This window comes from Pyrus communis, chromosome 3 (assembly GCF_963583255.1).
Source record: "Pyrus communis chromosome 3, drPyrComm1.1, whole genome shotgun sequence".
In the NCBI taxonomy this organism is placed as follows: Eukaryota; Viridiplantae; Streptophyta; class Magnoliopsida; order Rosales; family Rosaceae; genus Pyrus; species Pyrus communis.
Window position 1 is genome coordinate 25,936,082 of NC_084805.1, and position 16,420 is coordinate 25,952,501.

Here is a 16,420-nt window from a genome sequence, read left to right on the forward strand (position 1 = left end):
GGTTTCAATTCGAAGGAGACGCTGCGTTGGTGTTGGCTGCCATGAAGCGGTGAGGGGAAGATACATCTATTTTCGGTCCTATAATTAATGATTGCGATACCTTCTCATGGCGTGGCCGAATTCAGTGGTTAATCATGTCCAACGGGAAGAGAACTCGGCAGCTCAACGGCTTGCTCGGATGGGGATTACCAGTGCGCAGGAGGTGTGGTTTGAAGAGCCCCCATATGTACACTACTCTCAGTTTGAATTCTGATTTGCTTAATGAATATCGTACCTTTTTTCAAAAACAAAAAAAAATAGAGATTTTAGAATTGTTAGTATACCTTAAAATTCTCATTTTTTGTCTTTTCATTTATATATAGAGATTAAAACATAATTAAGTTGGTAATTTTCAGGTGATAATTGGGATTGGTTTCAGGTGATAATTATGATTGGTTTACTATTTAGGACTAATCTAATTAAGACAATTAATTTGCATCAATAACTACTAATGACCATATCGTTGACTAGATTTCTTAATAGAAACTAGCATATGGGCACACACAAAGTGTGTAAGAAAATTTTTTATTTTTGTTTTTGAAATAGAAGAAGAGAGGAAGAGAATGTGGGAGTGGGAACGTGGGAACGTGGGAGAAGATGGGCGGTTGAAGAGGCTTTTGGCGAGAGAGCTGTAGAGAGAAGTCCAGGAAAGTTGATGAGAGAGAAACAGGAACGAAGAGAAATTTTAAATAAAATCTGTTAGTATTACATGGCTGTGATGCTCAACTAAAAAACTTTTTGAAATAGAAGGAGATAGGAAGAGAGTGATAGAGAATGTGGGAGTAGGAAGCGTGTTTTTTTTTTTTTTTTTTTTTGGAGATATGTTAGGATTACATGTAGATGAAGCTTTGAAAAAAAAAACAAAATTTGGTTGTGTGAAATTACATTCTGCCCCATATTTCTTATTCATGTTTTGTTTTAATTAGAGGGTTAAACTAGTAATTTCATAAGGTTTTGGTTGACAATGAGTGTTTTATTAATTAGTAGAGATTTTGAACTAAATTGTATGGGCAGTAGGATTATTTCCCTTCCTATTTCTCTTCCTTCTCCTCCTCTCATACTTTTTATTTTGTCTTTCTCTCTCTATAAAAAAAAATTAAAACAAAATGTTAATGTGGTTTAATCGTGCCCGTTCAAATAAGATGGGAGGGAATGATAGGGAAAAACAAAGGAAAGAGAATCATACTCTATTGTATAGAGTGGTCTCTATTTTAACAAGATATAAGTCAAATGTTGTCATTAAATTATCACACCTTGAAAGGACATTTCAAAAATTAGAGGTGTCAAGTAATTTTTGTGCTGAACTAAGAAAAGTATATGGTTTAGTGAGAAAGGTGGCATTGGAGGTGTACAGCACGACTAGAATACATTATGAATGGCACGACTATAATACATTATGAATTCATTAGAGGTGTATAGTACGACTAGAATACATTATGAATGGCGCCAATCATGGTACACGAAAAACATTGTTGATTAACTAATAATTAAGGAATTAATTAAAGGACCAATTGACCATTAAGATTATGACTTAAGCTAGGAGGGCAGTCTACCAGCTCATTAAGCTTTGGTAATGCTTATTGATAGTGAATGAGTTTAAATTTTGAGATTTGTGTTTATTCACTACACAGATCTCGAAATTTAAACTTATTTAACGATGATAAATAGAGTGATGAACATCACCATCACTTGAAGTTGGTGAGTAAAAAATATATAATTATGTGCATATTAAGGAACCCACCTAATCAACACCCTTCGGTAATGGTCACCATATATCACCGTTAGATTAGTTTAAATTTCGAGATTTATGTAATGAATAAATACAAATCTCAAAATTTAAACTTATCCAAATGTGATAAATAGGATAGTAATTATTACCACCACTTGAGGCTAGTGAGCAAAAATACACCCCTTTCTTTATCCATTTTGGGTGTAGGCTTTGGGTATAATTAGCTTCCTAATGCTTTTATTACATTTTATGCTTGGACAGTTTCTGGTAATTTAATACCATAATTTGGTTGATACCTTGACAAACTTGACAAATGGGACAAATATCTAGTAACTCATACTTAAATTTTTTATTGCATGATACAAAAACATTGTCACGTGATGTTTCTTAAGAAAACATAAGTTTATCAATGTTTACTTACTAAGAATATGTAAAGAAAAACAAATAGTGAACTCAAAAACAGAAGAATAAAGAACGAGCATTGAGTCAAATGCTCTCGTGTTTGTTTAATTTACAGTTTTAAGTGTATTTAATTATGAATTTTAGAAAATGATCCATTGATATTTTGATTTTTAGGTATTACTAAAGGTCGAAAAATTAGAAATCGAAATAGTTTCTTTACATCTCATACCTATTTCTGTTAAGCAAACGTATCGTTACTTTCTTTTGTAGTAGACGTCTACAGTAAACTAACTTTGTTTTACGAGCACCACAATGCCAATATGTACATTAGTAGTGTTCAAGAAGAAAGTACTTTGTCAGATGCATAAAACTTGCCTTGTAAATCAAGCAACTAGATTTGTGCTAATCAAACATTAATTAATTAAGTTTAAGGTCGCATATACTGATCGGATTTCGGTGTAGGTTTTAGTGTTAATTACAAGGTGATGCTTGCTCCCGGCAGAGGTCCCTCTACGGCTCACCTTTTTATACCAAACATTTTCTTGACGTGTTAATTAGGCGATGCATATTGTAGATCCAAGTTAAAGGCTTCAAAACGTAGACTATACACTTGGGATCCAAAATATATTAAATAAACTAATATTATCATAATGTTTTATTAACTTATTAAATCAAGAAATTAAGACATTAGCTTAATTTTGCATGGATGTGCATGTTATTTTTTTTGTCAAAAGTTTATGTTATTATTATAAAATTTTATTCATTTATTAAATAGACTCTACATCATGTTTTATATTGGGTAATGTTAATGAGATCAAAATTTTGAACCAAATTTGCAAACCAAATGATATGTCACTAATAAAAATAAGCACATTAACCAACACTTAAGTAATAATTCAGTCATCAACAACCATATCATTTGGTTTGTAAATTTTGTTTGAAAATTTTAGTCTCCTTAGCATTATCCGAAAGTGAAAACTATCCAAGCCAATGTACAGTGAAACAGAGAAGAAGAAGATGGAGGTTTTAAATGAAAATTAAAGCTTGTACTGATAGAACCTGTGAGAAAATATATAATAAAAAACAAGTTGAAGAAGTTTGTTCATCGTGATTCAGTTTGGAAAATAGTGTTAACAATCAAAGGCCCATTCCTCATGACATTTCTTTCTTTGTTTGTAGCTAATCAACTCAGTGCATGCATGAACATAGAAAATTGAAGTATACCCTTCGGTTCTTCCTTATTTATATGGAAAGCGAGATGTCATCTAATCAGACAATGACCATTCGAATACTGACCACAAAATTTCGAAAATAAATATTTCTCACAGTTCTTGGACCATCCTGACATCTTGTATATATATAATCATGTTTTTTCTCATATTAATGTAACTACTTTTGTCTCGTTCGTTTGATTTTTAATACGTGTGTGATATATATTTGCCTATGTTAAATTAAGTTCATTGGAAACAACATAATGGAATGGTTTGGCTTACAGATTTTACTTTAATCTTCATTTTCATAACATATAATCTAAATGCCAAATAAATAAATAAAAATTCTAACTTATTCTGTGAAGAAAGTTGATGTTCTAGTATAAAACCAACTAGTAATATGACAGTAGTCCAATTACTTATAAGCACATGCAATATTTCTTCTTTTCTCAATGTGGGATTCATACTCTCACCACACTCGCTCACGTGTAACAAATTTTCATGCCTAACACGTGGATAACACAAATCGGTGATGTGGACCTCGTGTGGCCATTAGGCTTACACACGGGATAACCTGCTTTAATATCATGAAGAAAGTTAAGGTTTCACCATAAAATCAATTGACAATATGAAGAGTAGCCTAATTCCTTATAAGCACATGCAAAATTCTTTTTTTCTCGATGTGGGATTCATACTCTCATCATTATGTGAAAACATAATGGATCCCTTCATTAGAGTATTGAAAGGTTGTGGTTGTTAGGTGTATAGCTAGTATTGATAAAGGGCCAATTATGTGAATGTTGTAAGGAGATATAAGGCAGAAATAGAGCTTTGTGTGTATGACGGCAATACAATAGGGCATTACAATTGCACTCTCTATTCCCAACACCCTCCCCCCCCCCCCCAAAAAAAATTCCTCATCTCTTCTTCCTCCTCTTTCTTGCTCTGTCTCTCTCTCTCTCAAACACTCATCTTCGGCATTCATTTTAACATAGTTTCACAAGCCAATAATGGTTAAAGCTGGTCCGATTCAATTAATAACATTCGACAATGCATGTGATATGATGCCACGTGTCAACATCATATCAATAGGAATTGTAACTAAATTCTATTTTAGGTAGCCGTTTAGTTAGGTGAATCGGTTACTTTCTGTATAAGATAGGAATTCTAAGCGATGAAGGATATGTTTTGTAAAAGTTGTTTCAATCAATAAAAAGTTACTTCTTACATCTGAGTGAAAATCGAAGATGGGTATTAACATTGGTATCGAGCTAGTATTGTGATTCTCTCGAATCCTTTCTCAGTGTATGATCTATGGAGTCTCGTGTTTCCGATTTGGAATCAAAATTGACGAATTTCCATAATGAATTCAAGGTCGCGCAAACTGATTTCAAAGCAACCCAAGATGTGTTTCTTCAACAGCTTCAGGTCTTACTTGCTCGAAATGGAAATGGTTCAAGAATTTCAAGTGAATCGTCGAAACAAACGCAATCAAATCCCAATCTTCCAATGAATCAAAACCCAAATTTCGACCCCAATTTCCATCGTAACGATTCGACCCCAAATTCACGCCAACCATTCATCAAGATGGATTTTCCTCGATTCGGCGACGATGATGATCCCTTGGGTTAAATATATAAAGCTGAGCACTATTTCGACTTCTTCAACATCGAAGAATCCAAGAAAGTAAAAATGGCATATTTTCACATGGAGGGTGAAGCTCTGCAATGGTTTCAATGGGCGAATTACATTGCCAATTTCCCTAAATGGGAGGATTTCACGAGGGTTTTCTGTTAGGAATTTGGACCTTCAGAGTTTAAGGATTAGGTAGAGAGCTTGGTGAAGTTGCGACAACTGGGCTTTTGAGGGATTATATTCTTGAATTTCGTCGATTGGCAAATTGTACTCGAGATATTAGCCCTGCTCTACTTAAGTCTTGTTTCATTAGAGGATTGAAGCCAGAACTACGACATGATGTCAAGATTCTAAAACCAACAACCGTATTTGACGCTGCTACTTATGCTCAACAGGTAGATGCCAAGTTATCAGAGTTAAAGGTGCAATCTTTATCTAAACTCCCTACACCTTCAATACTTAATCGTCAAAATCCATTTCAGAATATCACTAACACTACCCTTCTTGAATCAAAACCGAAGGTGAATAATGTGAGGAAATTAACCCCTAAAGAGGTAGAATTCTGTAGAAAAAATGGGTTACGTTTTCATTGTAAAGAAAAGTATGTCCGGGGTCATTATTGTGAGAAAAAACAGTTATTATTGATTGATGTTCCTCCTGATATAACCCATGTTGATTGTGATGCATTTGAGGATGAAAATATCGAACCAGAGATCATTGCTTGTGCGTTATTTGGTACCCTACCTCTGAGCTCAATTAAAACCATGAAAGTCTTTGGGGTAATCAAGAATTGTCCTATTGTTATTCTCTTTGATTCTGGAAGTTCCCATAATTTCATTGATTCGTCTTTAGTTAAACGTTTAAGGGGAAATTGGATACTTCTCACACCTTCAATGTCAAAATAGCTGATGTGGTTAAGGTGACTACACAAGGTACTCTTGGTACTGTTTCCTTAAAAATTCAAGACTATCAATGCATAACATATATGTATGTTATTCATTTGGGAGGGTGCAATGTTGTTTTAAGAGTGCAATGGTTAAGAACTCTTGGTCCAGTGTTATGGGATTTCGATAAGCTTTATATGAAGTTCATGAAAGACAATAAGACCTTTTGTATTACAAGCCCAGAAGCTCATACACACCACTTACAAGATGTTTCTGCCTTACAAATAGAGAAGTTGTTACAACAAGAGTCAATGGTGGCACTACAAGAAAAGTGGGCTAAGAACACAATTGATTTGTGTCCTTTTCAATTTCATTGAGCACAAATACAAATCTGTGCGTTTTGAGTATCATTGAACACAAAACTATTTTATATGTGCTCTCTAAGCAAAAGGAACACTAGTTTGTGCCGAAAATGAAGTGTATTTGTGCCTACTTGCTGTGTCACCTTTAAATGTCAGAAATGAGATTTGTTTATTAATTTACGAAAGCACAATAAGAGTTTTCGTGCTCTCCGATGTAATATATTTAAATTAAAAGTAGGTTTTCGTGTCCATTGCTTTTACTTTTTCCCATTTTCAGTTCCTTTACATTAGTTCACGCCTTTCCTCTCTCCCCCTCTCTTAAACTCTACTCCTTGTCCTCCTGAGCAGTCTTCCATTCTTCCTCCCTCCCCCTCTCCCTCCTCTTTCACGCAACAAAGCCGCTGTCCACCCGTCACCAACGACTGTCTAATTATATCTCTAGATCCTCTTGTCGTCCTCTTTCCAACTCCCAAATTTGTTTCTCCAAATTCTTAGCCAAATTTCCTCAATTTCACATCTAAGCAACGGTGATCGTGGGCTTTCCTGCCAATTTCCGGCAAAGGCTGCCGGAATTGGACCTCGATGCAAGAGGTAAAAATGATCTCTCTTTCCTCTTCTTTCTTTCTCATCTCTCTTTCCCTCTCTCTCATCTATCCTTCTCCCTACTTTCATCTTCTACTCTGCCTCCCTCAGACTCTCTTTCTCTCGCCTCTATCTCTGTCTTCGACTCCCTTTCTCTCTCTACCTTCCTAGATTCGGTCCATCTCTTTTCCTTTTCCCGATCTGGTGGTTTTTGATGAACCAATCCAAAGCATAACTCCCAGATTCGGTCTCTCTCTAATTCTCTCTTATTTGATTTGATTTTCAAAAAATATATAGATCTATTTGATTGTCTTTCCTACTATTGTCTTCTTCAAGCTACATTGATCTGGATTTGATGAAGGAGAATCTTCGAGTCAGAAAGATGTGGGCAAGCAAAAAAGGAGGGTCGCCGGAGGCCGCCCTAGAAACCACCATTGCCATCTTCACCATCGAGGTAAATTCTCCTTCTTCCCAAACTTTCCCTTCAATTTTCTTTCACTTTCTCAGTAACCAAACGGACAATTTAATCCATAAAGTTTGTATCTTTGACATTATTTGTGTTTTCAAATCGTTAACAATAGCAGCTTTATTACAAACACTCGCCGAGGACTTGCAGGAACTTCATCGGGCTCGCTTGCAGAGGATATTACGACAATGTAATTTCACAGAAACATCCAGGTTTCATATTTTCTGCTTTTGTAGTGTATATAAATATTAGATATATATATATATATATTTTACTGACGGTTAAATTGGAATTGGGGTAGGATTTCATAGGGCAAGGTGGTGATCCCACCGGGGTAGGAAAGGGTGGCGAATCCATTTATGGGTAAAAAAAAAAAATTCCCTTGAATTTACCCATAATGTATTGAAATTTGCTTTATTTTTTTTTTACTCCCGATTTTAATTAGATTTGAGAACCATAGTGAAGAACTTGTTTTGTATAATGAGTTTCAGGGAAAAGTTAAGAGGACGAGATAAAAAAAGAGTTAAAGCATATTGGAGCTGGCATCTTATCGATGGCGAATGCTGGTCCGAATACAAATGGAAGCCAGTTCTTTTTCATGTTGGCACCGTGCCCATCATTGGATGGTATGCTAATTTTTACCTAGTAATGTTAAAAGACTGTTTTTTACTACTATATGTGCAGTATCTGATTTTTTGTTTTACTTAATCTACATAAAAGTGATTAAAAAGCAGTAAGCGTTTTTGCCTTAAGATGTTATGTGTATCTTGCGTACAATGTGGTTTGGTGGACTTGTGACCTGTTGACTTTAGAAGTTATTTGCATGAGACATCAGTTCATCGCTCTATGACCTATTGAAATATCTGGAGACTGAAAAACAATTCTTGCTATAATACCATTTCTTTGTGATTTTGCTATGAGGATTTTATGATTTGACATGCACACGCAATCTGAATATAGTTATGAGCTGTATTTGTGTACGGGAATCTTTAGGCTTTAGTTGACTTTCAGGTGACTGTAATAATCTACACCATCACCATTAGGATTCTGTTTAAGCTATAAAGTGACTAAAGTAAAACTCCTACCCTTTTCTTGATTTCGTGTTCTTATGAAAGATTTTGACTATGTATGTTGAACACGAGGTTGTGAAGGTATAAAACCAGCTCCCTGCACTGAATAATTAAAAAAAAACCTCAGTGTATTTCAATTTTGTGACTCACGTGATTCCTCCCAAACTTGATTATCTGTATGCCCTGAATTTTCATGTGCCTTACTAATTGATTGTGATTTAGGAGTACAAATTTGTAGTAGATTTAGAAGTAGTAAATCACAGTTTAGCAGAGGCATTTTGTAGATTCAAATATCAATGTTTGTTCATTAGTTCCCCTAAACATCACACATTTTGCTTCTTGTTTTCTAGTTTGCTCAACTTTGTCCGTTGGATCAGAAAGACATGGCCCTTGCCTTAAACCATTTGATGAAAATTTTGCTTCTGTTATTACAGAAGTTTTTTCAATTTATTATTTTTTTATGACTTGTTATTTGTATATAATGTTTGGTTTTGGATTATACATATTTTTACAGGATTGACGGGAATATATTGTGTTGTAGAGGTGTACTTTACCTTCGTGCTATTTCTCATTTTTGTAAGTGTTTAATGTACCATACATTAATAAGTTTGGTTTTTATTTGCTTGAAATATGTACAACATTATTGGAGGTCCTATTAATGTTTTGCTCTTATTATGTATAAAATAACTATTTTTTTATTTTTTATGAAACTTATATTTACAAAATTTCTTTCTTTTCCAGGAAGAGGATGAACTTCCTTCTACAATTATGGTTCACAGTGTCGATATGGATTTGCTTCCTTGTCTTGTTAAGGTACATTGGACATTTAGTTGTACCAATGGTAAAATGTTCTCTTTTTTGTCGGAGAAAATGAAACTCTTATTGTTATCATATATGTGTAGAGCTAATGAATTCTCAATGTTGAATGGATGTCTGGGTAACATCACTTGAAATATGTGATCCTTTCCCTTTTTCATTTTTCCTTTGGTTTGGATTTCAGGAAGGTGATTGCATAATCCACCGAGCTGGGAAAAAGGGTAAAATCAGTTATGGGTGGCTATATGTAGGAATGCATGGATACATTGATAGGAAAATCTCATTATTTTGTTGGTCTTTTATCTTGAACACTTGTAAACATGTTATTTATGAGGAATATTTATGTAGTTTCATTATAGACATTCCATTTCTACTATTGGATTGCTTTTTACAGTCGAGATTGGCATCTTTGATTTTATGAAAATTTTAAACTTTTGGTTTTATTTCAAAATTTTACATTTCTATTTTTTTTTTAATAGAACCTACTGGGCACAATAACAAAATAGTGCAAACGTGGATGGAGAAGGTCATCTGACAAGTTGTCAGAACAAGGACACAAAAAGGCCTTTATTTGTGCCTGCCTCTTTGAGCACCAAACAGTCTATTGTGCCCTTTTAGTAATGGTGACGCCCATAGAGGGCACAGACACAAAGATGGTAGCTGCAGTGTTGCTATTGGTCTATGAGCACAATTGTTGGTGCTTTTTGACCTCAAAGGGCACAGATAATTTATTGTGTGCAGTGCTCATATTTTTTGTAGTGTGGAAGCATTTCTTTACCACATTCAACTTGAAATGGTGGAAAAGCAACAATCTTTAGATTTAACTGAGGAACAAAAGAGGGACATTCAGAAAATATTAGAAGAATATAATGTAGTATTCTTGACTCTTGGTGGTCTTCCTTCTCACTCTTGGTGGGCAATAAACCACGAAGCAGCATGCCTTATAGATATGGTCCATTGCAGAAGACTGAGATTGAGAAGTGTTTGAAGGAATTACTTGAAGCTGGGTTTATCAGAATGAGTCATAGTCATTATTCTTCACCAGTGATTCTTGTTCATAAAAAAGAAGGAACTTGGAGGATGTGTATGGATTATAAAGGCCTTAATTGGATCATAATCAAGGATAAGTTTCTCATTGCTCTCATAGATGAGCTACTTGATGAACTTTTTGGTGCACATTATTTCTCTAAGTTGGATTTGAGGTCGGGTTATCACCAAATTCGGATGCATCCTGATGATATTGAAACGATTACGTTCAAAACACATGATGGCCATTATGAATTTTTGGTAATATGCCCTTTGGCCTTACTAATGCACCAGCAACGTTTCAAAGCTTAATGAATGAAATTTTTCGGCCATATCTCAGGAAGTTTATCCTCGTTTTCTTTGACGATATTCTGGTATAGAACAAGACTTGGGACTCACACTTGGAGCATCTTAGATTGGTATTTGGGATTTTACAAGCTAATATTTTGTTTGTAAAAAAGTCTAAATGTGCTTTTGGCCAAAGAACCATATAGTATTTGGGACATGTGGTCTCTAAGAAAGGTGTTCCTGTCGATCTTTGAAAACTAGAAGCCATTGCTTAATGGCCAATTCCAATTTCAGTTAAAGCTTTCAGGGGGTCTTACAGGGTATTATAGAAAGTGTATTCCTAATTTTGGTAAGATAGCAGGTCCCTTAACTACCTTGACTAAGAAAGCCAACTTCAAATGAATTGAAGAAGCAATTACAGCTTTCCAGCAACTCCAGGAAGCCATGTTATCGCCTCTGGTTTTAGCATTACCTGACTTTAGTCAAACCTTTATCATTGAAAGCGATGCTTTAGGCCATGGAATCAGAGCTGTTTTGCAAAAAAATGGTTGACCTATTGCTTTTACTAGTAAGGCATTGAGTCTGAGGAACCAATCTCTATCAGCTTATGAAAGAGAGATGATGACGATAGTTCATGCCATCAAGAAATGGCAACCTTGCTTGGTTGGGAGGCATTTTATAATCAAAATAGATCATCACAGCCTCAAATACTTCCTACAAAGTAGAGCTCATACTCATTTTCAACAGAAATGGGTATCAAAATTGTTAGGTTTTGATTATGAAATTCAATACAAGTAAGGTTGTGACAACCAAGTTGCATATGCACTTTTCATATTACCTTCATCTTCTGCAGAATGTTCTGAATTATTTTTGCATAATCATGATTGCTTAGAGCACGCTGAGTTCATGGCCATCTCTTATCCATACATGAGTTAGATGGATGATATTAGACGACATGTAGAATCTGATGAGTGGATTATTGCTAAAACTAAACAAGTTTTAAGCAATATGACTTATTCTGCTCCTATTGGCAACTTAAGGTTTCATGTAGACAATGGGTTCCTAAAGTATAAGAATATGATTGTTCTTAGTCCTCACAACCAATGGAGACAAAGGATATTTGACGAACATCACGGTAGTCCAGTGGTAGGCCATACAGGTTTCCTTAAAACCTACAAGAGGCTTTCTAAATCATTCTACTGGGAAGGTATGAAGAAAGATATTAAAGATATGGTGGCTAGTTGTGCAGTGTGTCAACAACACAAATATGAAACGCTTTCACCAGTTAGGTTGCTTCAACCTCTGCCAATTCCATCTCGAATTTGGTATGATATCTCTATGGATTTTATCATTGGTCTACCACCTTGCAAAGGTAAAACGGTGACTTGGGTTGTAGTGGATAGGTTATCAGAATATGCACATTTTGTAGCATTGGCTTATCCTTACACTACGTCTTCTGTGACTAATCTTTTTGTTGAGAACATCTTCAAATTACATGGCATGCCTACATCTATAATTTGTGATAGAAACCCTGTTTTCCTGAGTGGACTTTGGAAAGAATTTTTCAAATTGCAAGGGTCATCCTTGTGTTATCGCTCTGGTTATCATCCTCAAATGGATGGACAAATAGAGGTGCTGAATAGATGTTTGGAGACCTACATACGCTGTTTTTGCAGTCTTCAACCTAAAAGATGGGCATTTTGGCTACCATGGGCCGAATGGAGTTACAATAACAACCATCACACTGCCACCAATATGACACCTTATGAAGTGGTATATGGCCTAGCTCATCTTGAAGTTCCACTTCATGAAGATGGTACTACTAAGTTGGAGATGGCGGACAGAAGTTTGCAGGAGAGGAATCGAGTTTTATCATTACTCAAGGCCAATTTGGAGGCAGCTCGGAATAGAAAGAAGATTCAAGCTGATAAACACCGTATCGAGAGAGATTTTGATGTTGGTGACTTGGTTTATCTGTGATTAATACCCTATCAACACTTGTCTCTAGCTTCTCACCCTTTCAACAAGTTGCAACCTAAGTTTTATGGTCCGTTTGAGGTATTAGCAAGGGTTGGTGCAATGGCTTATAAGTTGAAGCTATCTACTAACTCCAAATTCCACCCTGTTTTTCATGTTTCTTGCTTAAAGAAGCATTTGGGTCCTGCAATACAACCTACAATTTTTTTTTTGTCGACAATACAACCTACAATTCAACTTCTAGTAATTACAGAAGCTGGAATTCTACAGGATGTGCCTATTGCGATTTTGGAAATGAGAATGGTTAAAAAAGGGAATGCATCTGTGACTGAAGTGCTAGTTCAATGGCATAATCACTCAAAGTATGATGCGACTTGGGAGGTGTATTCTGTGTTGAAGACCAAATTTCCAATTGTCACAAATCTTTGAAGCCTTGCAATTGAAGGCTTTTTTTTTTTTTTTAGGGGGGTGGGGGAGGGGGGGGTATTGATATGATGGGGGTGGGGTGGGGGGCATTGATATGATGCCACTTGTCAGCATCATATCAATAGGAATTGTAACTAAATTCTATTTTGAGTAGCTGCTTAGTTAGGTGAGTCGGTTATTTTCTGTATAAGATAGGAATTCTAAGTGATGAAGGATATGTTTTGTAAAAGTTGTTTCAGCCAATAAAAAGTTACTTCTTACGTCTGAGTGAAAGTCGAAGAGGGGTCTTAACAGCATGATCATGTGGACATGAGACATACATATATTTTGGAGACAGTAGACCCGCAACCTACATAATACGAGAAGGAATTTGTAGCAATTGCGTATTATTTGCAAACAAATTATTCAACGAGTTATAATATGCACAGAAACTAAAAGAAAATTACTATATATTAAACTCAGTAAAAATCCCACTGCATGAAAGCAAGGCTGTCACGGCAAGGATCTTGCATTACATTACGTAGATAAGAAAATCCTGTTGCACCACTTGTATAATACAAGCAATTAAACATGAGGCATGCAATCCTCAATTCACATGCACTACGTTCTCGCGAATCACTATACATAAATAAACTCATCATCTTACAAATCCATTTGATTTCCTATATATGGTAGCAGTTCGAGCTAGCAAATTACCTCCAAAATGGAAGACTTAAAAGCTTACACTGCGAGATTAGAGAAAGAGTCAAACTCTTCACAAATATGAGTGGAATTAAAATGATTAGAAGTGAAGGGTACGTAGATATGCAACCTAGCTAGCTCACTAATTAAAAACGTCAAGGATGATCACTCAAGATCATGAGACTAGCTACTATATAAAATAATTAATCATATCTACAAATTAACGAGCTAGAGATCGATCGCGAAGGAGATCATCAAGGCTCTTGTTTGAGGAACATGGAAGGAACCAAGTCCTGCAAAAGTCCATACTGATCAGTAGCTCCATGAGGCAGTTGATGCTGCTGCAGATGATAATTAGGGTTTCGTGACGATCCCTGATTAGCATTGTTACTGATCATGTATTGGGGCATTTGAAACAAAAATTCCTGAGAAAAGGCAGAGCTCGGGCCACCAGCAGCCAAGGTTGAGAATGTACGCGTGGCGGGTGCTAGGTTTAGCATAGAAGGTGGGAACAATGCTGCAGCCGCATTTCCTCTAAGGGTTGCTGGAAGCGGGTGGTTGTGCTGACCTTCGTATGTCGTAATCACAGTGGATGGGTCCTCGTACGACCTCTCTACGCGTTTCTTGACCCCGCATTTTGGAGTCGTACACCGGTAGTAGCTTCTGCAATTGGCAACCGCAGTACATATACAATTAGAGAGTCGTGCTAAAATCAATCTTTTTTAGATTTTTTTTCTGTCAACAAATTTTTTATTTTTACTACCAAACAAATTAAGATTTGGCGGATTAATTAATCTTGCAATAATCAAATGGTTTTTTCTTGATTTAGTTTAGCTTCATTACCCATAACTCAGAATTTGCGAGATTAAGATTACTTAATATATATAGGACTAAATTTTGGGATCATATTATAACAAATTAGTCAACCTTTGGTTTTACTGATTAGTATGTCTTATGCAGGAATTTTTGCACAATTTGATGGAGTAAGATTTAAAAAATAAATTAAATCATTGAAAACTATAGCACGTGAATGAAACAAACTAGTCAACTTTCGAATATATTGCTTATTTTTCCTGTTTAAGGGGGTTTTTTGGTGTTTTCTTTCAAGTGCAAACAAAGAAATGAGCTAGAAATTACACATTATATATCCAAGTTAATTAGTTAATTAATTACCTTGGATATGGGCTATTTTTCACAGCTTTCTGCCCATATTTTCTCCATCTGTATCCATCTTCTAGATGATCAACCTCACTCTTGGTCATGAAGGCAAATCGTGGCTCTCTTTGCTTTTTCTCTCCCTTATTCTTTGCTAGTTTGCTCCTGTTGGTTATCAAATATATCAAACACGATCAGATCAGGTATATGAATATGTCATTAATTACTTAGAAAGTATCCTTGTTCTTTTAATTGATACAAGCTATATTAGATAAGGGAGATTTGAACTCAAGATCTCGAACGCAAGAAAGATTGCTCTTAACTAACTGAAGCAACCTAGACAATATTATATGTATTCAATTCAAACTTACACTTTCTTAGAGCTATCTCCTCCATCTTCTGATGACCCTTTCGGCTGCCTATCTTTCTTATTCTTACCACAGTCCTCATCAGCACCAACCTCAGCTGAAGAAGACGACATGGAAGAGTTTGGCGTCAAAGGAGTCACATCACCGCCTCCGCCACCACCTGAGTATCCAAGATGATTAGCAGGCTTTTGATCTCCTTCAATAGACGAAAATAGTGCTTCAGAGGTTGAAGATGACAAGCCAAAAGCCGTTGCAAGTGAATTATAGTCCATGGATCCTTTCAAACACTCTGTTAGGTTCATGTATGAAGGATTCACATCAAACCCTTGCAAATTTGGCTGGTTGTTGATGCTGACCATCCCACCATCATGATCTTCATACTGAAATAGGTCATGGTAGTAAAGGTCTTTAGGTTCCTGATCAGACATGGAAGAAGAACAACAACAAAGACAGAAAGAAGAAAGAAGGGTTTTGGTTTGGAGGACTACTACTCTTTGATTCAAGACTTGAAATATCTCTCTCTAAATGTGGTTTGGTTTGGAAAATACATTATGATTTGATCATTATATATATAATAATGGGAGGAGAGAGAGAGAGAGAGAGAGAGAGAGAGAGAGAGAGAGAGAGAGAGAGAGAGAGAGAGAGAGAGAGCCTTTAAGTTTGAATGGACTTTGTTAGCTATCACTTTTATGGAGGTTGACAAAGCACCTTCCAATTGAGAGGACCAAAAAGTGCCTCCTCAAATGGAAACATTTTTAGTCCTTGCCACTCCGTTTATTCATACGAACAAAGAAACAATATTGAAGGCATATTCATTGACAACATTAATTGATCATACACTTATTACATCAATTAGTTTGATTAATTCTTAATTCAAGGTATCGTATACATAACATTTACTTATCTCATATAATTTAAACTACTATCTTACTTTGTTAAAATATGTGACCAAACATGCCCTTGAGAATACTCCTAGCATAAAAGTTTAAGTAAACTAAAAAAAAAATCGTTGACAAAGTAACATGTAATGGATTTGAGATTTTGGTGTGACCAAACATGCCCTTGAGGATACTCCTAGCATAAAAGTTTAAGTAAACTAAAAAAAAAAAACGTTTACAAAGTAACATGTAATGGATTTTAGATTTTGGTGCGACCAAACATGCCCTTGAGGATACTCCTAGCATAAAAGTTTAAGTAAACTAAAAAAAAAAAAAAAAAAAAAAAAAAAACATTGACAAAGTAATATGTAATGGATTTTAGATTTTGCCAACGTGACTTCCAAATACAAATTAATTATGTTGAT

At 35.5% G+C, this 16,420-nt stretch overlaps 1 protein-coding gene across 1 annotated transcript; it reads right to left on the reverse strand.

The window, feature by feature from the left end:
- Nucleotides 1-13,112: 13,112 nt before the first annotated feature.
- LOC137729898 (WRKY transcription factor 71-like) lies at nt 13,113-15,657 on the reverse strand. Its single transcript, XM_068468949.1, has 3 exons — nt 15,121-15,657; nt 14,768-14,914; nt 13,113-14,257 (listed from the first exon to the last, which is right to left on the reverse strand). The coding sequence occupies exons 1-3, from the start codon at nt 15,543-15,545 to the stop codon at nt 13,849-13,851; spliced, it is 981 nt and encodes a 326-aa protein (XP_068325050.1). The 5' UTR covers nt 15,546-15,657; the 3' UTR covers nt 13,113-13,848.
- Nucleotides 15,658-16,420: the final 763 nt, after the last annotated feature.

Excerpts from the sequence above, each read along its gene's own strand:
- LOC137729898 (XM_068468949.1), bottom strand. The coding sequence starts at position 15,545 with ATGTCTGATCAGGAACCTAAAGACCTTTACTACCATGACCTATTTCAG. Across the intron at positions 14,915-15,120 it reads GGAGATAGCTCTAAGAAAGT|GAGCAAACTAGCAAAGAATA; the intron begins GTAAGTTTGAAT and ends GATAACCAACAG. Across the intron at positions 14,258-14,767 it reads AAAAATAGCCCATATCCAAG|AAGCTACTACCGGTGTACGA; the intron begins GTAATTAATTAA and ends TGCCAATTGCAG.